Source organism: Ustilaginoidea virens, chromosome 2, assembly GCF_000687475.1.
Source record: "Ustilaginoidea virens chromosome 2, complete sequence".
Taxonomy (NCBI): Eukaryota; Fungi; Ascomycota; class Sordariomycetes; order Hypocreales; family Clavicipitaceae; genus Ustilaginoidea; species Ustilaginoidea virens.
The window spans coordinates 4,606,163-4,631,320 of record NC_057317.1 but is presented as its reverse complement, the minus strand read 5'-3'; the positions used below and the strand labels follow the sequence as shown (position 1 = coordinate 4,631,320).

At 53.4% G+C, this 25,158-nt stretch overlaps 11 protein-coding genes across 11 annotated transcripts; 6 read left to right on the top strand and 5 right to left on the bottom strand.

Annotated features, from left to right (window-relative positions):
* Positions 1–505: 505 nt before the first annotated feature.
* Positions 506–715, top strand: UV8b_03043 (uncharacterized protein; the record flags this gene model as incomplete). The annotated part of the gene is made up of 1 exon (XM_043140541.1): positions 506–715. One exon carries the CDS (start codon positions 506–508, stop codon positions 713–715), a length of 210 nt encoding a protein of 69 aa, XP_042996475.1.
* A 487-nt stretch (positions 716–1,202) lies between these two features.
* Positions 1,203–1,699, top strand: UV8b_03042 (uncharacterized protein; the record flags this gene model as incomplete). Its single annotated transcript, XM_043140540.1, has 3 exons — positions 1,203–1,219; positions 1,336–1,587; positions 1,681–1,699. The coding sequence occupies 3 exons, from the start codon at positions 1,203–1,205 to the stop codon at positions 1,697–1,699; spliced, it is 288 nt and encodes a 95-aa protein (XP_042996474.1).
* A 958-nt stretch (positions 1,700–2,657) lies between these two features.
* Positions 2,658–4,853, bottom strand: UV8b_03041 (uncharacterized protein; the record flags this gene model as incomplete). Its single annotated transcript, XM_043140539.1, has 4 exons — positions 2,658–2,945; positions 3,099–3,866; positions 3,997–4,740; positions 4,830–4,853. The coding sequence occupies 4 exons, from the start codon at positions 4,851–4,853 to the stop codon at positions 2,658–2,660; spliced, it is 1,824 nt and encodes a 607-aa protein (XP_042996473.1).
* Positions 4,854–6,374: 1,521 nt separating this feature from the next.
* On the top strand, positions 6,375–6,719 carry UV8b_03040 (uncharacterized protein; the record flags this gene model as incomplete). Its single annotated transcript, XM_043140538.1, has 2 exons — positions 6,375–6,398; positions 6,531–6,719. The coding sequence occupies 2 exons, from the start codon at positions 6,375–6,377 to the stop codon at positions 6,717–6,719; spliced, it is 213 nt and encodes a 70-aa protein (XP_042996472.1).
* Positions 6,720–8,181: 1,462 nt separating this feature from the next.
* Positions 8,182–12,824, bottom strand: UV8b_03039 (uncharacterized protein; the record flags this gene model as incomplete). The annotated part of the gene is made up of 11 exons (XM_043140537.1): positions 8,182–8,993; positions 9,104–9,708; positions 9,773–9,915; positions 9,991–10,249; positions 10,337–10,440; positions 10,503–10,727; positions 10,850–10,921; positions 10,976–11,091; positions 11,155–11,620; positions 11,691–11,879; positions 11,943–12,824. The coding sequence occupies 11 exons, from the start codon at positions 12,822–12,824 to the stop codon at positions 8,182–8,184; spliced, it is 3,873 nt and encodes a 1,290-aa protein (XP_042996471.1).
* Positions 12,825–13,352: 528 nt separating this feature from the next.
* UV8b_03038 (uncharacterized protein) lies at positions 13,353–13,754 on the bottom strand (the record flags this gene model as incomplete). Its single annotated transcript, XM_043140536.1, has 1 exon — positions 13,353–13,754. The coding sequence occupies one exon, from the start codon at positions 13,752–13,754 to the stop codon at positions 13,353–13,355; it is 402 nt and encodes a 133-aa protein (XP_042996470.1).
* Positions 13,755–14,295: 541 nt separating this feature from the next.
* On the bottom strand, positions 14,296–15,644 carry UV8b_03037 (uncharacterized protein; the record flags this gene model as incomplete). Its single annotated transcript, XM_043140535.1, has 2 exons — positions 14,296–15,310; positions 15,400–15,644. The coding sequence occupies 2 exons, from the start codon at positions 15,642–15,644 to the stop codon at positions 14,296–14,298; spliced, it is 1,260 nt and encodes a 419-aa protein (XP_042996469.1).
* Positions 15,645–16,534: 890 nt separating this feature from the next.
* On the top strand, positions 16,535–17,691 carry UV8b_03036 (uncharacterized protein; the record flags this gene model as incomplete). The annotated part of the gene is made up of 4 exons (XM_043140534.1): positions 16,535–16,562; positions 16,618–17,156; positions 17,257–17,509; positions 17,609–17,691. The coding sequence occupies 4 exons, from the start codon at positions 16,535–16,537 to the stop codon at positions 17,689–17,691; spliced, it is 903 nt and encodes a 300-aa protein (XP_042996468.1).
* A 240-nt stretch (positions 17,692–17,931) lies between these two features.
* Positions 17,932–18,618, bottom strand: UV8b_03035 (uncharacterized protein; the record flags this gene model as incomplete). Its single annotated transcript, XM_043140533.1, has 2 exons — positions 17,932–18,312; positions 18,439–18,618. 2 exons carry the CDS (start codon positions 18,616–18,618, stop codon positions 17,932–17,934), a joined length of 561 nt encoding a protein of 186 aa, XP_042996467.1.
* Positions 18,619–19,879: 1,261 nt separating this feature from the next.
* UV8b_03034 (uncharacterized protein) lies at positions 19,880–21,799 on the top strand (the record flags this gene model as incomplete). Its single annotated transcript, XM_043140532.1, has 1 exon — positions 19,880–21,799. One exon carries the CDS (start codon positions 19,880–19,882, stop codon positions 21,797–21,799), a length of 1,920 nt encoding a protein of 639 aa, XP_042996466.1.
* A 1,013-nt stretch (positions 21,800–22,812) lies between these two features.
* Positions 22,813–24,567, top strand: UV8b_03033 (uncharacterized protein; the record flags this gene model as incomplete). Its single annotated transcript, XM_043140531.1, has 3 exons — positions 22,813–22,876; positions 22,962–23,503; positions 23,638–24,567. The coding sequence occupies 3 exons, from the start codon at positions 22,813–22,815 to the stop codon at positions 24,565–24,567; spliced, it is 1,536 nt and encodes a 511-aa protein (XP_042996465.1).
* Positions 24,568–25,158: the final 591 nt, after the last annotated feature.

The window sequence follows — 25,158 nt, the reverse complement described above, 5'->3', positions numbered from 1 at the left end:
TGGTCTGGCGACTTGGGGCTGGGGTCCAATGGGCCAGCAGCACCAGCCAGCGGCCGGCCCACTGAATAATGGTGGGCAGCGGCTCGGTGGCCACTGTAACGCGGGGCTCGGCACGCCGTACGGGCTCTGTAAGAGGGCACGGGCTGGGCCAGGCACCGTCTGGTCTTGCCGAGCGAGCTGTCCTTTGCCAGTGCCTTGTTGGTCGCCAGAGATGCAGTTGGGTTGCTGGTACGCGCATGGCGGGGTTGTCCATGCTGTTGCGCGTGCAAACACAGATGGAAGACCAAGTACCTGATACTCCTCCTGCAAGGCGCTTCCTTCCGTGTTCCTTTCCTCGAATAGACGTTGATTGACGTGTGAGCTAAACCAGTTCACAAAGTCATAGATAGATAGACTCGAGCCACCCGGAACTAAGTGGATGGCTGTGGTTTTTTCTTCTTCTTTTTTCTTAGTTTTTTTTCTTCTTTTTTGGGGGGGAGGGGCGCTTCGAGAGGTGATGCACAGGATGCTGCGCGCTGCTCACTCATCACCTCGTCAGCATGATACTCAATCCCCAAAACCAAGCCGCGTAGCTTCTGCTTCTCCCTCTCCCTCTCCCTCTCCGTGCATCAAGGGCCTCCTCGACTTGCTGCAAACTTCCAAGGTCGGTGCGTCAATCCAAGTGCCAAGCTCAGTGGCACGCTGCTACTGGGACCAATCCAAGACCAACGACTAGGCTCGGCAAGTCCTCGCCGCCAATGTTCCTCCCCAAGCGACCTCGATAAGCCCTGGCGCGGAGTTGACTCGACCAGACTTCTTCTTGCCCCCGAGTGCCTGACACAGACAGGCGCGTCCCGCTTGCTGCAAGGGCCGACTTATCAGTCAGTCTGCCACCAGACCTTCGCAAAGCTCGCATCTTCTCCCTCGTCGCAACACTCCAACGCGGCATCGACAAGTCTGCTTTGCTTCCAAACGGTCGTCCTCCAGCACACCGAGCCTCGTACTACCATCAACTCCTCTCGCCAGACGCAAGACGGACGGTCTGCCTGGGGGGTTTCCGCCATACATCATCACCATCTGCAATCGTCAGCCACCCACCCACCTCACTGCCCTTGGCATTCGTCCCCCAAAGCCCTCTCCGGCTCTCCGTCCCTGAACGCCGTCTATATCCATTCTCCCATCAACGCTTTTGCACGTCCTCATCTCCTGCCGCACTCAGCATCATGGCCTCAACAATCGGGTGAGTCGCCGCCACACGCTCTCGCCCCCGAGATCCAAGCGCGAGATTTGCTGCCCTCTGCCACCCTGCCACCCGGAACTTGCGCTCTGACGTTGCTCAATTTTTACCGCGCGCAGAAAACTCGTGCCTCTCATCGTCGCCGTCATTATCGTCTCGGCCATCGGCTGGGTCCTCTACCAAGTCTACGACTCGGCCACCAAGTTTCGCGACTCCGCCTCGGAGCGCATGGGAAAGAAGAATGTTGTCTTCACCAAGGACGGCGTGCGAGTGGGCGTCAGACACGTGCAGAACGAGAACTATGTGGACAAGACCCAGAGCTGGGTAGTCAAGGCTTGGAATTTGGGACAACCCAAGCCTGATGCCGACTTGTACGTTCCCCCCTTGTGCGCGCTGTCGCAGACCTAGGTCCCCTCACGCGTATACGGGCGCGACGCGTCCGCTAACGGCTGATGTACATGCAGGCAGAAACGAAAGAAATAATGATGCTCTCCTCTCCTCGGATCAAGGGAGGAGGGGGAGAGGCTGGACCGCAAATTCTGGGGGTTTCCTTTTTTTTTTTTTTTCCCCTTTTTTCTTTGGCCTTTTTTTTACTTTTTCCATTTTTTCAAGGCGCTCACAGCTAAGGGAAACAAACTGAGACAAAACTAAGGAGGGATTACGTACTACTCGACCAACAATCGGTGCTGGAACACTTTTTGATGTCTCGTAAAGGTACAAGGATGGTTCTCAACCTGGATAACGAATCTTTCGGTGGAGAAGAATGCCGCCGATCATCTGGAAAAGCCAATGATTGACTTTGTCCAGAGTCGGTGTTTTTCAAATTCGACGATACATTCATTGGTCGCAGTCGCGTCACGCGTCGCTTGCCCCTGCCTGCCTGTGAGCAATCGAACAACTTGTTTTGTATTCCAGAGAGGAGTTTGGTGGCAGTGTTGACCAAGTCTGAGTGGCGTTTGAACCAACAACCTTGCCAAAATCCGACGTCCATCTCACAGCACTAGTACCACGGAACATGGCCGTCCTAATGAGGACGTTGAGGCATGTATCATGCTAGATGTGAGAGAGAGAGAGAGAGAGAGAGAGAGAGCGAGAGAAAAGAAACTCCATCACAATTGGCCAGCCCGACAGAACGCCCAACAATGCATGCTACCGCACTGCAGTCCCAACACTACGTGACATCACGCTCATCTGTTCCACCTCTTTTCACAACCAACTTGAACGCTGAATCAAGAAGGGGGCGCTCGTTACTCCGATCCAGATACCACGGCGCCTTTACGTACAAAATGACTTGCAACATACCCTTTGCGGCAAAAGTTCGACTGCGAAATGCAAGTAAAATTATTTAGAAAAAAAAAAAAAAAAAAAAAAAAAAAAAAAAAAAAAAAAGAAAGAAAGAAAGAAAGGCTGCCAAAACCGGTGCTTTACCCCAAGATCGCTCTCAGATTGCTGTTGTCTTGAGGTGCTCAAACTCGAGCCATCTCTTTGTTCTCCACTCGCTGTTGTTGGCGGATGCGGGCAAAGCTTTGGCAAGTCTATCGGCAGCTTCTTTGTCCAGCTTGGCCTTTTCCACCGTTTCTTGTTGGGGCACCAGGGGGCTTGCTAGGAAGCTTGGCGTCGGACGGGCCATGTTTGCGGGAGCTTGCTTCTGGAGCTCGTGCGACAAAGGCAACGGCCTTGTTATCATCACATCTCTACAGATGAGCATTGACGGAATACGAATATTCAACTACAAAATATGGAAGCATCGGTTAGCCCAGCCTTTGAGTATTCTTTGCAGGGAAGCCAACTTTGGGAAAGAAGTGGCCACGAATTTGGAGTTTTTGTAAATGGCAAAAAAAAATAAAAATAAGGGGAAGGGGGGGGGGAGAAGAGGGCGCACCTGAGTGAGGAGTGTGGCGTAGCGAACCCCCAAGTGCGAACCTATGTATTCAAGTCGGCCACGGACCCAGATTCGCTGCGAATCCGTCAGATAATCCAAAGACTGTATGAGCGCAAGCGGCCACGTCATAAAGTAGCCGCACAGTCCCTTTGAGGAATCGTCCTCTCCACAGGCAAATGTCGACAGGTTGGCGCGGTCGAGGAGGTCCTTGCGTTTGCAGAACCAGCCAAGTTGATAGGGCACGGAGGAGATGACGTCAGTAATAATGTCGACCGTCGTACGAGCAGCGTTGGCGTATTCCGGCGTAGTCCGATAGTCGACCGGAGCACATACCCAGGCAGCGCTGCGGACAATGATGGAGTTCAAGACGATTCGCGCGCAACGCAACATGTTCCACACAGTCGCGACCCATAAATCGTTGTACACATCGACCCGACCTGGATATACCTCAGCTTTCGCGTAGTCTCCGTTGGGAATATTGTCCTCCCAGGTCGCTGTCTTGCATTGGAAGTAGTCGGGAAGGTTCTTGCACCAGCTGGCACACGCCTGGTCCTGGGCCTGGCAGCGTCGAATCATGTCAATGACAATCTCCATACTATCCGGCGTCCGCGAGACGGTTGTGAGTAGTCGATTAGCCTCCGACCTGAGCTCCCCTACTTTGATACAGAGCCTTTGACACTCTGTGGCGTGCCTGTCCCTCACTGCGTCTTCGATCCACCACGACGTATCCATGGTAGGAGCCTTGGAAGTGCTGAGGCTATGGATTATCTGTTGTCGTCATGTCAGCTTCCCGATGTACACTACCGTGCATAGGAGAGCTTGACCAGCAGCAAGCACAAGCAATACATGGTTTGATTGTGGAAGCATGGCTTGCAAGCCCGATGCTCAAACGACTCACCATTTGCGTACGGACTGCAATGAACATGTTGAGCCCGACTTTGGTCCGTAATTGCTGCCGTCCGCGAGCCTTGGCCAATTGGATCGCACCCTCAATATGTGAGCCCCAGGCAAGCATGCCCATAGTCTTGGCTGTGATGTTTTCGAACAGACCCAGGAGAAGGACCGCGGCGAGCGTGGCATCTTCCTTGGCCACCTCGGGGTCGCGCAAAGCAGCAAAAGTGGTCGACAACGCCTTGGTGTATTTTCCAAGAGCCTGCTTTTCAAAGTGATTCCGGTTACCCACTCCGTTGTTCAGAGACGCCAAACCGCAGGCCTGGAAAGCGTACTGGTAGTGGAGAGGTACTTTTTCGGCTTTGAGCAACGGCACCACAAACTCCATGAAACCTATGAGACTGCCATGCCGTGGAACCTGCACGTAGTTGGAGATGAAATGACAAGCTGCCTGATCCTCCAGGGGTATTTGGGGGGCAGCCGAAACGCGTAGCTGGGAGTTTGGAGTAGTCGGGGAAACTGAGCAGCCGCTGTCGGATGAGGATGAAGATGAAGACGACGGCGACGGCGAAGCGCCCCGATCTGCTTCCCGTCCTTGTCTGTGAGCGAGGGATTTCTTGGTAGCTCTTCTTGCTCTTCTTTCTGTCGCCTGAGTCTCGTTGCGGAACACTAGATCGAATTCGTCCTTGTAGCCAGGACAGATTCTCCGGCTCTTGGAACATTGGTTACAGGTAGGTTTTGTCTCATCGCACTATGTGAAAATGATGACAAGTCAATAGGGCGGGCCAGTCCACGCAAGCGCCCTTTGGTCTCGCGGGGGAAGTAGGAATGGAACCATACCTTTATGCGGCGGGTTCTGCACATCTGACACCCCCTTGAGGGTTTGCCGCAGTAAACCATGACCAATCTTCTGCCCTCACGCAGCAGCAGATGCGTCCAGGAATGAGCCAAGATGGCAGCAACAGCGCGCAAACATATACCAGCAATTGAAACAACGTATCCCGGATAATATATGATCCTGACGTCACACTAGGAGGCTCCGCTATCAAAAGGCTCAGCGTTTCGGGCCCTGCGTAAGAAAGACGACGGCTTGGTCAGTTGGCAAGGAGACCAGGGAACGGTTTCGAAATATCCAGATTTACTTGGTTCTCGACTTGAGCTAGATTGACGGGTGGCTTCGGCAACAAGTGTATGGCTGAGGAAACCTAATGGCAAGTATGAGTCATTTCGAGGAGGGCGGGGATATAAGACCACTGGGTTGACGAGAGTTTTTGTTGAATTTCAGGACGGGATCGAGGGTCTAGGACTCTAGGTGCTAGGTGACCTTCAGCGGGCCGAGGCCGTGGTTATTATGTAGTAATGCAAATGCAATCGCTGGCCGTGGGGGGAGGGGGGGGGCTGCCACACCCACGAGCAAGCATGCTTTTGCAGGGGGCCTGGCGTTTTAGGTTAAGTTGCAGTACTCTAGGACGAGCGCGCAGCAGTCAGTCGATCGCCTGTCAAGCCATTCACTTCTCGTAACGGATAAGTGGCCAACGAAACCGGATCATGTCTTGAGCGGGGCGGGTGAGGTGAGGTGTGGGCAGAGCAACGTACCTAGGTACCTTACCTAAGGTCGTGCGCTGCTTGTAGGCAGTGGGCACGATCATGGACGAAGGGGGGACGTCCTGGCAGGCACTACCGACTCCCCAGCACGGCGGTACTGAGTCGTACCGTCCCCCCGTTTTAGAGGGAAATGACGCTCGACACCCCAGCCATGACGGGGTGGGATGGTGATGCAGGCGCAGGCGCAGACGCAGACGCAGACGCAGACGCAACGCAGATGAGCTTTTAACCTCCGTGGCGAACATGAAGCCGCGTGACTTTGATTGTCTAGAGCCTCTAGGTGGTTGTCAAACCTCCCCCCCCCACAGCATCGCCCCGAAAGCAGAAGCAGCACCCAGCCTCTTATTATTCGGGTGTAATGACCCCGTTCGGCGCCAAGTACTACATAGGTACATGCATGTACCTACGGCGAGAAAATAAGGCTTCCATAAGCTAGGGGTTGTAGAGGACCAGATACTCGATAGATTGCGATATTTACCTGTCGAGCGCCACCTCTACATTATGATATCGCCATGCCTTGTTATTATTCCGATAGCCCCTGCCCTGTACTCCGTAACGGCCATGGCCTCGGATTCCTGGTTCCCTTGCACCTTCCTAGCCTTGCTCCTTCCTATTCCATGCCGTTCTATGCGCCTCCTACAAATTGCCAATGACGTGTCGTAGTGGTCTTTTTTTTTTTTTTCCGCGTTCGCAACATTGAAGTTTCTATGAATCCTTGAATTCTGCAAATGCTCGAGCTTGGAGGCCTATCACGTAACCAGACAACTCGAGTCGGCCGCAATGCACCCGTTGAACCATTTACAGGTCATGTTACCTCCCCCCACCCCCCTGCTGTCCCCTTTTTATGGCTGGTCCCTTCAGCCCTCCACGTTGCGAACCCTTCCTTCCTCTAAAGACTGAAGAAGTCTGTTCTAATGCTCTCGTAAAACAGAACAGGCCCTAATCTCTTGTCATGGTCACACCTTTCCGGTCCCGCAAGAACGATCGTACCTTGACCGAAACTCTGCCCAGAATAGGAGATCCGATTTCAGTAGCCCTGGGATGTTTCCTTGCTGCCTGGTGATTCTCCGCTGCTCACATGCCATGCTTGCAACTGGGTCAACAACCGTCGTCTACTTGCACTGACGCCTGTACGAACAGGCGGATTTGCCATGCTTCCCGATGCGGGACAGGATTAGCGCCGGTAGATATAGCATCTAAAGGCGCAAGGCAAAAACGCGAAGGCCCTTCACCTTGTCCAAGCATTCATCAAACGTCGTTTCGTTCCTGGAGCACGGCACTTGCCTCGGGATGGAACCTCCAAGGACCTACCTAACCTTCCTAGTAGGAGGTAGGAGGTTGATGTAGGAGGTAGGTAGGTAGGCACGCAAGCCAGGCCTTGGCTGCCTCACCACTGCAATGCTGGCTGGCATCAACACAAAGTATATACTGAATATACTATATTGCCTATACTGTAACATATTACCCTCAACTCTATTGCGGCGGGTTGGGCTTGTCGCCGACCACTTGGTGTCCCGAATATACTAATGCGAGCTGCCCATCCCCAGCAACTAAACACGCAGCAGTCGTCATTTCTAAACATGCATGCAGCAAGAGGTATCTCTATCTATACTTTATCTAGACAGGTACCTGAAAATCTTTCTTACGTTGGCCGTTGGCTACGGTAGGTGCTTACCATAGGAGACATACCTTCCCTCACCTCTTTCATTTAAAGGTACAGTACTTCTCGCACGAGTAATACCATCCCGTAATATAACAAGCCTAATAAGCCACTTTAGACAAGTAGCGGTTTAGATAAGCATACCTTCCTTCTCGCGCGCGATATGGCGAGGTACAGCTTCAAAGATCCCATTTCTATCCGAGTTTAGCTCCTACTGCTCGTTCACGAAATGACTTTCTGCGTGTTTGTTAGGGTACCTGAGAGGTAAGTGCATGTGGCTCGCTCACCTTCCCCGTTACCTGACAACTACCAGGTACAGGTAGGTACCTGAGGGTATGTACCTGAGGTATGCTATGGCACCACTAAATCGGACCGACGATCTCCTTGTTCAATACTCTCAACTACTTTACCAAGCACAATGCTCCAACTCGGACAAAAGAATCCTTTTCATGTAGATGTATTGCGCAGCTGAGCCTAAAGCTAGGATATCTCGCCTTCGACCCAGGCATGCCATGTCATTCACCACCCCCCGGCCTGCTTTTTCAACCTTCGCCAAATCATCTTGCGGACCACTTATTCAACACACGCGCCTCCTGTCTCTGGATGCCGCTTCCTCACGAACCGTTCTTCTGTGGACTCACGTCTCTTGTCTCCGAAAGGCCATGGAAAGCGGGGGCCCGAACATACATACATGCCATGCCGTTGCTTGGGTCCCCCCCCCCCCTTTTCCCTCCCCTATTGCCCAAGGAGACCGCCCACTTGCTCATGAATCCAAGCCAAGTAGAAATATACATCTCGTTGTCTGTACCATGCACCTCGACACCAGACCCAACGAAACCATGCTTCCTTCCCCCATATCTATACCTCTGGCAACCCAGGCCTGCGGCGACATGTCCGACGTGAGCTGCGCCGTCATCACTCGCACTCCTAACCACCAAACAGGTTGGACACCGCTTCCAAAGCATCCGGGGTTGATCCCCGAGCCGCAGGCAATCCGCTTCCCCCCGTGAGACCGGCCTCGCCGTCTGCGGAGGCATTCATGAACCCCTGCGCCATCTTGCTTCGGTGGCCTCGCTTGCTTCGTGAAGACCCGCCAAAGTCAGCAGACTTGGCCACCCTGCCCATTTCAGACACACTGACGCCTTTTAGATCCTTGAGAAGATCCAGCACAATCGCGCGCTGTTGGCGGGTGTGAGCCTCTGGCTTGGCCATGTACGGTCGCAGGCGTTCTAATCCGCTTGCGTCGACGTTGGGAAGGGACAGAAGGACGTCTCTGGGCGTTGACGACAGCGGGCTGTAATAGGCTACTATGGTTGCAATCAGGGCGGCAAGATCCTTCTGTATCTCGACAAAGTACGGTTCATGAAATGACGTCAAGCAGGCCTTGAGAACGTCCGAAGATATGTATTCCCGAATGACGGACGCGATCTCGGCAGGCACCGCCGTCGTCTCCGCTTGCGTGCAAGCGTCGCTTCTGCCGTGAGGGCTTGCCGCTGGCTGATCTTGTCCTTGAACGGCCCGAAACTCGGGAACTATAGATATGAATAGGCGCATAATCATACCACAGCATCGCGTATCTCTCATCCTAATGACATGGGTGCAGAACACCAGCAAGGGTTCTACAACTTCCTGTCTCGTGAGACAAAACTTGCGAAGAGATGGGTAGGAGCCGGAAGCAGAAGCATTTGCCGGCTCTGTTGCTGGTCCCTTCCGACTTCGAGACTCAAGAGTGGGCGGGTCTGTAGGCAAAGTCAGCTATGCGCGCCCCCATTTTCCCAACAGTTTGCTTCCTTCTTTTTTTTTTTTTCTTTCATTTTTTCCTCGTGGAAGGCGGGCTCTTGTGACTGACTAGCTTTTGTGGGATCCAGGAAATCCGCAATCATCATGACCGCAGTATATGTGACTTGACGTAGAATGCTCTCCGCCTTCATTTCTTCTTTGAGTCCTGCCTCATCCTCCACCACGGTGGTTTCCTGCTTCTCCATCTTGTCCCATTCGCCGTGGATCTTGGCATCCGTTTGGCGGAAGCATGCCGTCAAAAGTTGAGGAAGGAATCTCGTCCGGTGGTCCACAGGGCAGTCATCGACCAAGTACCGCACCAAGTTTAATAGATTGTTTTGCTGATGGGTCGAGAGCCACGTCGAGTCCGAGAACAAAGCATCGGATAGCGGGCCGGAAAGGCCGTCGAAGCCGTAAAATTGCAGATCCAGCCTGCTCATGCAATATATGATGGCGTATGCCGTCTCTCTCACGAAGCGGATGGAGCCGCGAATGGTGGAGGCCAGCCCTTCCATCGTCTTCTTCTTGTCCAGGACGCGTGCATAAAAGTCGTCTTTGCTTCCCTCCGATATGCCTGATTGCCAGAACCTGTCGCAGAGAACCCGGTCGACCATGCCTCGCCTCTCCGTCGGCCAGTCCGTCCAGCTCGCGGGGTTGTGAGTAGCGTGAGCATACCTGACGCCGCATGAGCCTGATTTCAAAACGCACACTTTGTATTTGTACACCACAGATTGCTCACCTCAGATACTCGAGGACGTCGGCGAGTATGCCAGAGAAGCCCTCCTGCCAGAGGGCGCAGGAAGCTTGAAATGCTGGGGAAGCCTTGTCCAGTCTTTCCACGGAAAAGGCCAGGAACGACTTTGTGGGTCTCAAGGGCAGAGTCTTGCTTCGGTCCTCAGTACAAATGGCTCAATGCAAAAGACCAGGGGGGGATATCATTACATAGGACAGACAGACCTTTAAGCGTTCTTCCAGCTCAGCTTGAAGCGATAAGCCCTCGGCATCCAATTCGCAAGAACCCCAGTCGCTCACTTCGTGCGCGCGTCTGCTTGCCAAGTATCCCCGAGCCTTGTCTAGCCCAAGGCATTGACAGAAATGGGCGTAGGACTTGAGCGACGTACGGACCGCGTCAGTTTGCCACTGTGCCTTGACGGGTTCAATAAACTCCGAGAGCTTCTGTGTTTTGGTCTGAATGTCGACACCATCGGCTCGGTGTCTAAAGGCAAATAAACGTCAGTGGTCTTGCCTAGTTCCAACAAGAAAAGGGAACATTTCGGCCATTTGCTCGTGGATATATACCTACATTATGAGGAAAAGGAAGCTCTTGTAAGCTAAAGATCGTTTCTCATCCAGCGCACCCGAGGCCATCATTTCGCTGACCCGACTCTCAATCTGGTCGTAAACTCCCTGTGCACAAACAGATTCAGCGGGTGAGGCAGACTTCATCTTTGGCGTTTGTCGCATCTTACTAGCAGGTGATCGGGAACCTCTACGGCCAGCCGCTGCAGCTCAATCATACTATCGCTCTGAAGGTCCTTAACTGCATCATTGTAAGCGCGGTGGTCGGGCTCAAGCGTAGGCCAGGTGAGCAAGATGTGTTGGAGAACTTTTAGCATGAAACCAGCGTTTTGGTTCAAGGCAGTGGTGGAAAAGAACACGAGGAGTTGCAGTGAGCGCTTGCGAATCATTGGGTCCTGTTATCCAGATCACGCCTGTATTAGCAAAGCTTCAGTCATTGCTTTCGCTCGTTTTTCTTCTTCTTCTTCTCTTTCTTTCTTTCTCTCTTTTTTGCCCTTTTCTCCTTCGAGGGCCTTACCTGAAAGTTCATTTCTAGTAGTTTGTTGCACCAAGCTTCAAGATTCGACTCAATCTCGGCAACCTGTTGCTCCTGTTGCTAGATGGTTAGTCTCCTTGTACCAACTGAGACGCCAAGGGAACGTACATGATCCCGGACGTGGTATAATCTCCACTTGACGTATCCTTTCAAGGTCGCCTCGATGACCGTGAAATGAGAGTCGACCCTCAAAGCAGGCATGGAGTGCTTCTTGTACGTTTGTTCTGTGATTTGGGTGTTAGCGGAAAAGGCCGGAGCAAGAAATGTCGGGGACCGAGCGCTCCTACTGTCAAATGCCGGTTGACCCTCGTAAAGGTTCTGAAGAATGTACTCGGTTCGGCCTAGAATGTACGATATAGCGTCCACTAGCTTCAACTGCACGATTTGCTCAATAATTTGTGAGCTGTATCGGCGATAATTCCCCAGAAACGCATGTCGTTCGGGAACTGTATCCGTATCTTCCATGAGGAACAGATACGTAGCATCATTCGAGTCGTCTGGTAGATTCTCGTACCGCACGAGCCTCGAGCTGCAAACCTCCAGGAGAGGGGCGATGGTTGACGACACTAAATCACTCGGTCCCAAGGTTCTGTGACTAAGGATCCTCGTCCATGTCACAAGGATGGGTATTGAAACCATCAGGCTGGGGTTTTGTGCTACTTCGATCAGCAGCTGCAGGAACTCGGAGCTAGCGGCGTTGTGAGGAACCTCTTCAAATTTGCGCTCGAGGTGATCGCCAAGACATGATAACATCTGAGATAGGCCTGGTCAACGAACATGGACAGTCGGGAAGAAAGCATCGCCACGTCGAGCAACGACGTACCTCGGAAAGCTTCTTCAGGATTTGGTACCGATCTTCGTTGATATCCTCCGGGTCGACAGCCGCCCAGTGACAGAGGTTTCTGCACAAACTGACGGAGTTGTGGCTATACATTGGCAACACAAGATGGCGGAATTCTTCGTCGGAGAAATTGGTGCGGCAGTACAGTGCGTGTAGTGCATCCAAAGAGGCCTGAAGGAAGAGAATCTCAGTCATCATCTTGTGCAGCCGCTTTCGAGGACTGCCATCTCTTACCTTTTGGACTTCGACGTGCGAGGACGCCAGACCGGTCGTCATGACATTCACACATTGAGCAGCTGCTATGGCCTTCGGAATTGCCCAGGGCATCAGTGACAGGAATACGGAAAGAGCTTTAAGAGCACAGCCCTTGGCTTCAACATCGTCCTTCCTATCAGAGTTGATGCAAAAGTTGAGGAAGTCAGATACACGGCCGAGCCATCCTTGAGCATCATGGCGAACGTCCGGACCTGGTTGGCGATTTGGAAATGCTTCAGCCAATACGGACGTAGGGGTGAATATCTCAACGCACGCCTTGCTAAGCACGCCTTCTCGCATGGCCACCACGGAGTCATCACCCGTGAAAACTTCATCAGAAAGGGTCTCGAGAACAAACATTACAAGCTCCTTGTGAACTGCAGAGTCTGGCATTTGCCATAGCTGGAAAAGCTGAGAGTCCATGTCCATCCATTCTGCCCCCCAAGATCTCTTTGCCACTTCAACCCACAGCTGCGCTGTTTTATTTCTCAGAAATGTAGGGTCTTGTCTCGAAACGGCCTGGCTCAGTTCTAGGACCCAGTTCCGCAAGGTCGTGGATTGTTCCTCACTGTAAGTGGACCAACGATATCGTATTGCATGCTCGAGTAGGGACAGGGCATAGTGGCGCACGACGGAAGGCTGAGACTTGTCTGAAGCCAGTCTGTATCCTTGAAAGGGTGCGGTGGATACATCTTTGACTTCCTCGAGGAACGACTGAGCCTGCCGGCGAGCATCGTTGCTGGAATATGGACTGTGGACAACCTCCAGGGCTTGATGGATTCTGGACAAGATCTGCCCGTCCTCACCATGAGGCGGATCACCGCCAGATGTCAGAGAGGCCCCGCCAGCATGTAAACTCATTGCTCAAACGTGAGCCCTTGGGGATTGTCGAGCTCGTGGAGACTGCGGAACACGCGATCGGTTGTCGTATTTTAAGTTCGAAAAAGAGGAAGAGCGTGACGATTTTTAGGCAGACACAAGGCTGGGCCAGGTTCGAACCAGCTTTCCTCCAACGAATCGCAGCTTAGTTAGTTGGGAAGACAAAATCTTCGCGAGATGAGAAACGTGGAGGTTGAAGAGGCAAGTTTCATCAGGCGATGGAAGTCGAACAACGATGTGGGTGCGTGAGTCGTAAAGTATAACAAGGTGGAAAAAACAAGGCTGGAAGTCTCGAATGACGCGAAGAAATCAGAGTTGAAAAAAAAAAAGAAAAGAAAAGAAAAGAAAAGAAGAACGAAGGGTAAAAAAGAAGACCAAGGGAAAAGACGAATGACACTAGCCAGACCAATCAATACCCGAGTCCATTAACGGATATAGATAAGCTGACCATGAAGCAGCAGACAGCAGGATTCAGAATCGAATGGCTGAATGCTGTCAATGTTTACTGGTTTAAGATTGATGCGATGCCGGCTGGAAGGTTGCCTGATGGATGGATGGATGGGTGGATGGATGGGTGGATGGGTGGATGGTTCGTTCGTACCAGCGAAAGAACCTGGGCAGGCAGGTTCCATGTCTCAAGCTGGTCTGGTCAGTGCTGTCCAGCTCAAGCTGGTTGCAAAGTACAGGCGCAAGTGGTGGGGTGCTCAGGTGCAGGTGCTGGATGGCAACGTGAAGTGGGGTCGACAAAGGTGACGGAGCAGCAGCAGCAAGGCGTAAATGGCTCTTTCCATCTTTTGTCTCAAATTGATCCGTAGGCTCGTACGGAGCATGCTGTCTATGAGCGCTGGCCAGCGCGAGCAGTTTAACTGGATGAGCTTCATTCGGTGCAGGACTGGCCATTGCACCGGCCATCAGCTGTCAGGCTCGAGGAGGAGGCGGTGCAGGCAGGGTTCTTGTTGCCGATCGATTGATCTCGGCATGGTTTGATACCTCGAATTTCCATGTTGGATTGCCCAGCTTGGTATAAGCCCAATTCCGCGCATTTAGCAACCCTGTTTCTGCGAGTTTGGCTTGCTGCATAATCCCCGCCAAGTGCTGGGAACGTAACGAAACCCACGAAACCCCAGGTATCAGATCCATTCTCCTGATGTTGGCTGGGCTGGCTGGGCTGGCTGTACGTGGCCAGCTGGATGGCGTATAGTAAACCGTACGGCAACTTCCTACTCGCACACTCTCGACCGGTGAAAACATATCTCGAACCGGAAAAGAAAAACAGCCTCCCGGGCGGCTGCTCAACCGATTTCGACAGTTCCACCTTCTTACACCATCCTGACGGTGACCCAGCTTTTCATGCGCAAGACACCGGGGGGGGGGGGGGGGGGGAGACAGTTTGCGCAAAAACACGCCCAAAACACGCTCACAAGCTTGTGGTGACGGACGAAGGGACGACGGGTCATTCCTGCGGCAACCTAACCTGCGAGCCTCCACATGGACTGGACGGATATTCCCATAAGCATAGCAATCTGTCGTAGAAACTCGTGGAGATGCATGCCAGCCCTTTGCCGTCCCGTTTACGGACAAAGTCTGCGGCGTAGTTCATGCTCTTGTGCTCTTCAAACCTGGCCAGAAGCTCACATGTCCACGTTTGCCCATCGTCCGTATGTATCCCAACTATTCTAACACCGGCATGCATACAAGACGCCAGCACGCGTACAGCAACCCCCGCGGTGTGTGATCCCCTGGGATGCATGTCAATCAAGTCGAGCCTCCATACGCCGCCGCCGAGATTGATGTCTCCAAGTAACTGCGCCTTCTTCGCCCCGTGACTCTCGTGCAAGTCGTGTATCGCCAAGACACGTAGGTGATCGTCGTAACTTCCGGTCAAGACGACCCGGCCCCCGCCAGCCGCCCAGCGCGGGAGAGGAAGGATTGCGGTTACGCCGGCATCATGGCAGCCTCTGATGCTAGCAACGGGGTGGACTGCATCAGATGTTTGGGCGCCATGACCATGGCTACAAGACCACGACGTGTATCTCATGATGGAGTCATCACCACCACAGTAAACAGTTGTCGGCTGGTTTGCTTCCCCTTTGCTGTTGGTTGAATCGGAGAAAGCCACGGACCAAGCTTCCAGGGTGTTTTGGATTCCTAGGTCTGTCCACTCCGTAATGCACCAATTCTCGTCTAGATACAACAGTCGTGCCAGTCCACTAGATGTTGTGACTGCAATCGTACGTTTGGCAGCAGGGTGCCAGTTGCATTGTAGAAACAGTACGTCCTCGCCTATGTCGTCGCATCGGCTCGTGGCCAGATGTTGTAGCAGAGGATGACGCTCGGGGTTGAGGGCGAAGATGGCCAGGGAGCCAGTGCTGGAGACGACAGCGACAATGCTTTTGCCACCTATTTTGTTGCCATGAAACTTGAGGTCCAAGACAGCCGAGGGCTGCGACTCTGTTTGAACTTTAACCCTACACCATGAATCAGGCCTATTCGACTTCGAAGCCGCCCCAGTACTAGCATCGGTGCAAAGCTCGGGCTCGAGTCTGGATAAACTTACACCTTGTCATCATCATCCAACCGAAACAGGACCAGAGTCCCATTCCGATCCTGCTTCTTTTTCGTCGCAGTCTCGGTAGCCTCGAGCTCCTCGTCTGCGCCAGCAATGGCTTGAGCAACGCTATTCTCTAGGTTATACGTGCCCACAATGAAATACGACGGATCAAACGGGCAAACCTGCACGCAGCTTGGCGGTAGGTCCAACTGCAACTGTTTGACAGAAGAGATGGGCGATAAGCTGCACATGGCTACTCTTTCGGCGAGTGGTAACAGAAAGACAAGCAAGCTTTGGGTGCTTATGACTGCTTGGCCAATGGACGGTTTGGTTTCGGAAATCTCACGCAAACCACCGCGATAATCTGTCAACCGAGGTTTGGATTGGAAAAGGTTGTCAGGAATCAGGATCCATAGTAGCTGATGTACCCGGTACCACCGTGGCGCGCCACAGGCGCTTGTGGCGCAAGGCAACGGGTGGCACTTGCACGGTGCAGATGATTACCCAGACTTGTTGGTCAAGCTCCCAGTGGTAGCGAGTACCTAACCTTAGTTAGTAAGTGAACGTTGAAGTCGTATAAAAATCGACAACAACCAACTTAGGTACCGTAGGTACCTGTCAAGCCATGCCATGCCAGGCAGGGGTTCATGGCTGCGGGACGTGCCGAACAGGCCTGGACGGGGCTGTGGGCACCTGTGGTCGTCCTTCTTTTTTTTTTTTATTTAAGCATGTACTCCGTACCTCCGTACGACCGGATCGTTACAATTCAACGTTGAACAGTTTTGTGCTGGATATGGTTCGGGGACATGCCAAGCTTGCAAGTTGAAGGGAAAAACAAGTCCAGAAATCTAATTTTTTTTTTCTCATCTCTTCCTGGCTTTTCGGAGAAACTCGGGCAATGAACTGGATGGATAGTGTCGAGCGATGTATCAGCAGTTGGGAACCACGAGCATCTCACCCATATAGCATGTAGTACCCCGTAGTGCCGAGTACCAAAATTCTTTTTTGTGTCGACGTTTTGACGAGAATTGCTACTGCGCCACAAAACATCCACAGAGCTTACGGGCATAGTTGTCTTGGTAAGAGGCATCCCAACGTTTTGGTTACTCACTTGACGCAAGCTCCGGACTTGACAAGGCAGATGGCTTCGAGCGACTGTCACTTTTACGGTACGTCTCTCCCTAGTTCCTCGGCTACTGATGAGCTGATAAAGGCCTTCTCAAGGACCTGAAGAGGAAAAGCAGAGACTGGAAGCCCGAGTAGAAAAGTTCGATGCTTCTGCCTGGTTACGCCAGCGCAACACGCTGTTATTTGGCTGCCCTTCCCGAAAGCCGTCCGCTTTCATCGACTCGAGCTCGTCAAGACTACACAACCCTTACGCCGGCGTAGGCTATGCGTGGCAGCTCACCGAGACGCTTGAAGCCTTTCTGACGCGGCTGCCCCCGGCGACGACTGATCGCACCGACGATGTGCCGTGGATCTTCATTTGCAACCCGTACGTCTCATCCCGTGAAAGACAGACGCGGGATGGTGGGCCTCTAGAAGGGAACCAAGACGAGGCCCCCGCAGAGAAGGGCGGCCAACTTCATCTTGTAGCTCGAGGCGCTGCGGAGAGACTGGAGCTGCTGGCCGACTTGACGCAGAAAGTGACATCGAGCGGAGCATCTCCCACCTTCATCGCGCGGGAACTTTCTTCAGCGCGAGCGCAAGCCGCCGCAGACATACTCAACCTGGCCCACGCAGGAAGAGTTCGGACGGGCAAGGTGAGAGAGAGAGAGCCTTTGCCGCGTAAATGTCAACCGGCGTGTGGGGATTCGACAGACTAACGGCTTTTTTTTTTATGGTGTCATCGGTGGCCATAAGTGGATGCTTTTTCATCCCGCTGTCGCTGTGAACGAGGTGTGGGAGTTGGTGGCCAGAGCCACAGCCAACAACGAGCTTGGTGTGGCAGCCAAGGTTGCTCCCCGCGCGCCGTTTGACGACGTCAGAAGCGATAGACTCGTATGCATCTATACGGCCGATTTCATGGATCGATGCGATGTCGGTCGTGTTCTCAAGAGGTTGAGGGAGCTCAAGCTTGCTGGATCTGACCAAAGACGCATTTACTACAAACCTGGTGAGTGGACACGACACGTTGGGTGGCGAGGGCCTGCCAAGGACGCTTTTTCTTGGGCCAGAAAGCGACAGGCGACAACGCCCGCTGACGGTGTCTTAGACATTTACACGTACATTGGTATATCCAGCGGTAATCCCTGGGGACTAAGTGCCTCGATTTACAACTCTGGAGATTTCTCCTGACATACACACGACGGGTCGAGGAGCTTGGTTATCCCAGGATCTGACGCAACCCTCCTAAAACGTGCTGACTCCTGAGTAGAGCTTAGCCGAGGGGACGATGCATCGTCTTCTCATTTAGCCCAACGTGTCGAGATGTAACATGAAACAGAATGTGAAACGTGATGGCATAACATGAGACGACATGTGAACTCTGCTTTCTGCCCGCTCCACAACGCCACCAGCCTTTACAATAAGACTTGCTCAGATAATCTCGCTGTTGTGATAGCCCGGACCCGTGCCTGGATCCAAGGCTCTGAGAGGAAGGACAAGGCGATATGCGCTGTTTCCGTTGAGATAATAGCGATGCAGCTTTTTTGACCGAATAAAGCCCAGCCTTTCGTAAAGTTTCATTGCTGGAACATTGGATTCCTCCGTCTCCAGCACAATTTCGTCCGCGTTTCGTTTTGCCATGGATTCAACCGCTCGCTTGACCAGAGCCGTCGCGATGCCAAGTCCTCGGTAAGCGGAGTCGACGGCAAGCATAGCAATATAACCTCGGCGCGTGGGCGGAGAATGAGACGAGTGGACTTCTAATTTGCAGACAATGACGCCAATGAGACTCGCATCCTGCGGGTTTATGGCCTTGAATTTCAAATCTAGTCAACAGTTTGTAGCGAGACACACACACACACACACACACACACACACAAACTCATTGCCGTACCAGAGGAGAAATCGATCGCAATTCGACGACCCAGCAGCACTTACCATGAAACACAGGTGTGCCCACTGGCAAAGAAAGTATCTATACACATAGATGCTGTAAGGTTCGCTTAAATCCTTGGATATGAGCGAGCGTATAGCTGGTAGATAACGAGATTCGAGCTCGTGCTGATACTGGATGTACCGCAGCTCCAGGTCTACGTCTTGTTTCTTGGGTAAAGCCATACCGCCGCCGGACGTCCATTCACGATTTTAGGGGAATGGTGCGGAAAGAACGGTATGCTTTGAAGGCGACTGAGAAGCGATGCAGAGACAGGCGCAGATGATGCGGATGATGCGATTTATGGAGAGACGTGCAAGCCGGAGCCATCAGGCGAGGCTTGTGGGAAAAGTTGAACCTCGCCGCCACGTTGGGCTCCAACCCGCTTCCGATATCGCGCCCGGTTATGTCACTTTGCTAGGGGCTCAAGAGCGATGGCTCGCGTCGTCAGGTTTGGGAGTCTCCGGGGAAAATACGCACGGCTCCGGGCCGTCCGTGTTCGCTAGCAAAGACGAAATGACGCTTGCGGCCGCCGTTCGGGACGAGGCTAGCTTTGGCCAGAGGGATGCCCTCCTCGACAAGTTTGTTCAAGGGAAAAAGAGGGAAGCAGTCGCGGGCGGCCGGGAGACATGCGTGGGACAATGCGGCAGCGCTGCCATCAGCCTGCAGGCTCGTATTTTCGGATTTTCGGATTTTCGTCTTCTCGTCTTCTCGTCTTCTCGTCTTCTCGTCTTCTCGTCTTCTCGTCTTCTCGTCTTCTCGTCCTTGGGCGCGCAGGTAATCTGGTTCTGGTGGGATAAGGTTCCATCATGGAATGTTTACGCCAGGCAGCGGGTAGCAGGGATCTGTGGGAGGGAAAAAAAGAAGAGGCGACGGAACGTGCAAGGACCTCCGACCAGTCACCATTCACCAGCCCCGCATTCGCATGTGATTGTGGTGGGCGGAGTGGGACTAGCCAGACTGCTTCGGTCTTGGCAACATGAAGAAGCCCACAGTACGGAGTAGGTATATCGTTGCGGAACTCTGGAGCTAGCTCCTGCTTGCTTCCTGGCGGGCATCCCTCCCATGCGTTAGCTGCAAGCTCGCATTTCGTGGCGCATTGGATTTCTTTGGTCGCTGGCGCGATCGCTAAGTCTTCGCCCTGCAATCGATAGACCCGGACCACCATACCATGGAAGCGTTCCGGCTCTGAACCCTTGGAGTCTGTCCGCTCCATCAATGCCGAGATCAGCTCGCCAGCGGCCACCACGTCGACCGAAATAGATAAGCTGACCCAACACAACCTATGCCGGGTCCAACTCCTTCTCTTGCGAACCTAAACTCCGCTCATCGCGCGAACCGAGTTGCAGGACGTTGGCTCGTCTGCGCAACCCCGATCGGCCCGAGGACCGAACATCACCTCGCCTGCAAGACATCGTGGCAACGAGTCACTTGTTGACGCGTAGAATGGCCACAACACTACGCCGCCGCGGGCAACAACGCAAGACGCGCCTGGCCGAAGATGACTCCCAAATAGACCATGACTCCAAAGTCGACGATGAATGCCCGGCTCAACCTGCGACCCACATACATGTCGTGGAAACGGCACCAAAGCGTACGCGCAAGCGGCGAAATACCTTCATTTTCATGCTCGGTGGTCTTTGCGGACTGTTCGCGGCCGGCTTCTTTGCCAAATCCAACGACCTCATAGACTTTCCGGAGATTGGGGAGCTGAGCATGGACAGTTTCTTCGACGTCCTTCCTGCGGGCTTGATACGCGATATGCGCGATCTGGTCCAGGGAGAACGCGAGGTCACCGCCGCCTATGACTCCTTCTCAGTGGGCCTCAAGGTACGAGCCGAAGGCTTGCACGCACACCATCCCATGATCATGATACCCGGCGTCATCTCCACCGGTCTCGAGTCGTGGGGAACAGCCAACACGTCCCGCCAATACTTCAGGAAGCGCTTGTGGGGTAGCTGGACCATGATGAAAGCCTTGGTGATGGATAAGGAGTCGTGGAAGAAGCACATCATGCTCGACAAGAAGACGGGGCTGGATCCGCCGGGCATCAAACTGCGTGCCGCGCAGGGCTTTGACGCCACAGACTTCTTCATCACGGGGTACTGGATCTGGAACAAGATATTCGAAAACCTGGCGACCATCGGATACGACCCTACAAACTCCTTCACAGCGGCGTACGACTGGAGACTGTCATACCCGAACCTGGAGGTGAGAGATCGGTACTTTTCCCGGCTAAAGACGCATATCGAATCCGCCGTGCAGTACGACGGGGAAAAGGTGGTTTTGGCATCGCACAGCATGGGAAGCCAAGTGGTCTTCTACTTCTTCCACTGGGTTCAATCCGACCAAGGGGGCCGCGGCGGGGAGGATTGGGTCGACCGCCACGTCGGGTCCTGGATCAACATCAGCGGCTGCATGCTCGGTGCCGTCAAGGATCTCACGGCGGTGCTGTCGGGCGAGATGCGTGATACAGCTCAGCTGAACGCGTTTGCCGTGTACGGCCTGGAAAAGTTTCTGAGAAAGGAAGAGCGAGCAGAGATTTTCCGCGCCATGCCCGGACTGTCCTCCATGCTGCCGCTCGGCGGCAATGCCGTATGGGGAGACCTTGACTGGGCCCCCGACGACAGGCCAAATCAGAACTTCACTTTTGGCTCGTTGCTCAATTTCAAGGCTGGTGCCAACTGGTCCACGCCGGACAGGAACATGACTGTCGAGGAGTCCTTGCAGTACCTCCTTGACACGTCGGACGGTTGGTACTCGAAATCCGTCAGAGGCAGCTACTCCCACGGCGTCGCGCAAACGGCGAAGGAGGTCGAGGCCAACGAAAAGGACCCGCTCAAGTGGATAAACCCGCTGGAAACCCGGCTTCCCAACGCCCCGAACCTGAAGATATACTGCTTTTACGGCGTAGGAAAGCCGACGGAACGGGCGTACTACTACCGGACAACCGAACAACCGACAAGCACCAAGCTGAAAATCACCATTGACACGGGACTCACCGAGGACGAGGTCGACCACGGCGTCGTCATGGGCGAAGGGGACGGAACCGTCAATCTCTTGAGCACCGGGTACATGTGCAACCGGGGCTGGCACATGAAGCGATACAACCCGGGCGGGGCGCGAATCACCGTTGTGGAAATGCCTCACGAGCCAGAACGGTTCAATCCCAGGGGAGGACCGAAAACAGCCGATCACGTCGACATTCTGGGTCGCCAAAATCTGAACGAGCTCATTCTCAGAGTCGCGTCGGGAAAGGGGGACACGATTGCGAGTTACGTCGTGAGCAATATCAGCGAGTATGCAGCCAAAGTCAAGGTATACGATGACGAGGATGATGCGGTTGGGGGGGCACGATGGGGATGATGGGGGGCTGCGTTTCCCGACCTGCGGCTCTGTCGGCAACCCCGGCAGTTATGAATCCCGAATCCTGATGGCAGGGGTCTTCTTTTCTTGTTCGCGCTTGGCGGCGGTTTGGCGGTTTGGCGGTTTCGTCGCGAGCCCGTCTTTTCCCTCCCTGTACGGACGACCGAGGTAAGAAGCGACATTTCTCACTTGGTACCTAAGGCACCCCCACCGTCTCGCTCCGGCCCTCATCTCTGGTTCGGAGCTGAGGTTAGGAAGTAGCTAGCATTCAGAGTCTTGATGGCTATTTCAGGATAATTCCCTGTCTGTTGGTCACTGCAATATAACTACTACCTCCTAGGGAGGACCAATAATCACCAACGACAGTACATGAGGTAGTTGCCAGGACCTATTAGCCCGCGGAGACCCAAGGTCAACTACATACATACCTCCTAGGTAGGTAGGTATGTTCCAGCAGGTTTTGTTGCACCAAAAGTGTGACGCCACACAATGCGTGACTCTATTGGGTATTATATATACTGCGATAGGTTTCACGCCGGTTTTAGCACAGGTCTTAAAAGTGGAACACGGCGGTATCATGTACCTAAGTTAGTGGCCGACCTCCTGCGGCAACCCCGTACGGAGTACTCGTAAAACAAAGTATGTATGTAATAAAACAAAGGGGCAGGCGGGGTCCGGTTGGCCTTCGGACAAGCTGGTGGATGCTTTCTCGTGTCTTGTCTGTCATGCCTTGAGAAAGCAACTTCATTTCATGCTTTCCCATGTTCTTGAGAAGCAAGCTTTGAGAAGCAACTTTCAGTTGCCCCACCAGCCAACTGTTTGGCAAAATCCCTTCGTGAGATGCAGCGTCTGCTTCTACTATGATGCCCGTATTTGCTCAACTCTTCCCTGGCCAGCCCAAACTACATACCGGCGTCGCATCCTTTCTTCTCGCGCTCGCTCGATTTTCGCCGTCTGTTGGTTTGAATGCGGCCACATGTCGCCATTGCTGCGGTTGCCCCTGAAACGCAGTCATGGAGGCCTACGACGCCACGGTGGATGTGTCGACATCTGAGGATGAAGGACGACTTTGGAAAGGTATGCGATTGGACGCTGCGGACCGGTGCTTCGTTGACGCAGCTCTCTCAGCTTCGTGGAAGAAGGTTGACGTGGACTTTCTCAGAGATGGCCGAGTGCCTCATCACGGACGGCAACAGCCATGAAGCCATCGACGATGCCCTCCGCAAATGGCTCGACATGACGGCCTGCCATCTTCGAGGCAGCGCCTCGGCCCCCCAGCTTGACTCCTTCACCTGCGCACACGTGCTTCTGGAGAGCGAGACTTTCAGGATCAACAAAGACTACGTTCGAACCCAAATAATACATAGCCTTTTGCAGGAAGACGAGGCTGGACCTCTGCACGCTATTGCTAGTGTCCTGTATCTAGACGGCTGCCGCCACGAGCTGACATTTCCCCAAATGATTGAGGAATCCTGCTTTCCACGACTCCTAGAGCTCATTCTCGCCCGCCGCCAAAAGCAACCTGATGCACGGCTGCATCGCCTGCTGCTCCAGCTGATGTATGAAATGTCCCGGGTCGAACGGCTCAAGGTGCAAGATTTAATGCTGGTTGACGATGCCTTTGTCCATCACCTTTTTGGAATCATTGAAGGCGTCTCTGACGACGTGCAAGATCCTTACCACTACCCCACCATACGAGTTCTGGTAAGTCGGAATACCTCCCGTGCATCCCACCCACGTGAAGCCAGCTGTCTTTATATATATATATATATATATATATTTCACAGCTTCACGTGTTGCTCGTGTCTCTTGGCGCCTCAGAGCTGACCCGTCGATAGCTTGTTCTGAACGAGCAGTACATGCTGGCCTCGACAGATGCGGCTGCGGATGGTGGCACGGCACAGCCGCCCATGACTAACCGCATAGTCAAGTGCTTAAGCCTTCACGGGCCTCTGTTTAGGACTTTTGGCGAGAACGTGATTCTGCTCTTGAATCGAGAAACGGAAACATCACTCCAACTCTTGATTTTGAAGCTCCTCTATCTTCTTTTCACAACGCGAGCAACATATGAGTACTTTTACACCAACGATCTGAAAGTCCTCTTGGACGTCATCATTCGCAATTTGATGGATTTGCCCGACGAGAAAATATCGCTGCGGCACACATACCTCCGAGTCATGTACCCGCTCTTGGCTCACACGCAGCTCAATCAACCGCCTCACTACAAACGGGATGAGGTGCTGCGGGTGCTCCGAATACTACGCGGATCTCACAACGCGCATTTCGCGCCCGCGGATGAGACGACACTACGGCTGGTGGCTAGAGTAGCCAAAGTCAAGTGGATAGAGGAGAAGGAGCCTGAGAGAGAGGGTTCAGGACAGGCCGAGGTGGCTCGTCAGATTCTTGGAATCAGCCTGTCGCCATCACAGTATGCAAGCAGCGTCAGTGTGGGCGACGTAGCGGGGGTAAAGGAGCGGCCAGGAGTGCAAACTCCCAGCCGGCGAGCTTCCACCTTGTCAAACTCAAACGGTGAAGCGGGGGCAGACTCGCAAGCATCGAACCCGCCTAGCAAGGCTAGGAAACCGCTGCCCGCTGTTCCCAAACACCGTCACGGCGTCCCGTTTGCGCAGACACCCAAAGCTCACGTCGGCGCGAACGGTGAGGGTAAGAAAGTACCGCCCAAGGCGCCGCCGCCACGGAGACGGGGTCGGCTCAAGAGCAGTGCAGAGCCGTTGGAAGAAGCAGCAGACGAGGCTCATACACGGTGAAGAAACGGGCTGGCCGGACCATCTAGAAGCTCGCGGTATCCGATATTGGGTGCTGCGGGTTGCGGGCTGCAGACTTCTTGATGGCGATGGAAGAAATGGCGTGACCCAGTGAACTGGAAGGCCTCCGGTCGCAAAAGGGTATACGATACGTATCATCCAGCATCCCATGTAGAGGGGGAAAGTATCAAATATTTCACGGCAAAAGACCAGCAGCCCGTCGGGTTTGTATAGCAAAAGCCGTGCTCGAGAGGGTAGCCATTCTGTGCAGTTTTCTGTTGGCACATTACGAGGGGAGGCGGGACAAATCTTGCGCGGTTCCAGGAACAGACGTCGAGGTAGCTTCGACAAGACCGACCAGGCCCTGGCAACACAATCTCACCAGGCTTGCCGGGTACTTGGGGGGGGAGGAAGATGTCACATGTCTACTGGTCATATTTAACAGCATTCATTGTCATGGAGTGCTTCTTCAAGTCGAATCCAGAAGAATCCTCGATTGCGACATGAAAAAAAAAATAAATTAAAATTAAAAATAAAATAAAATAAATAAAAAAAAAGAAGAAGAAGAAGAAGAAGCAGCAACTAGTTGCCCGC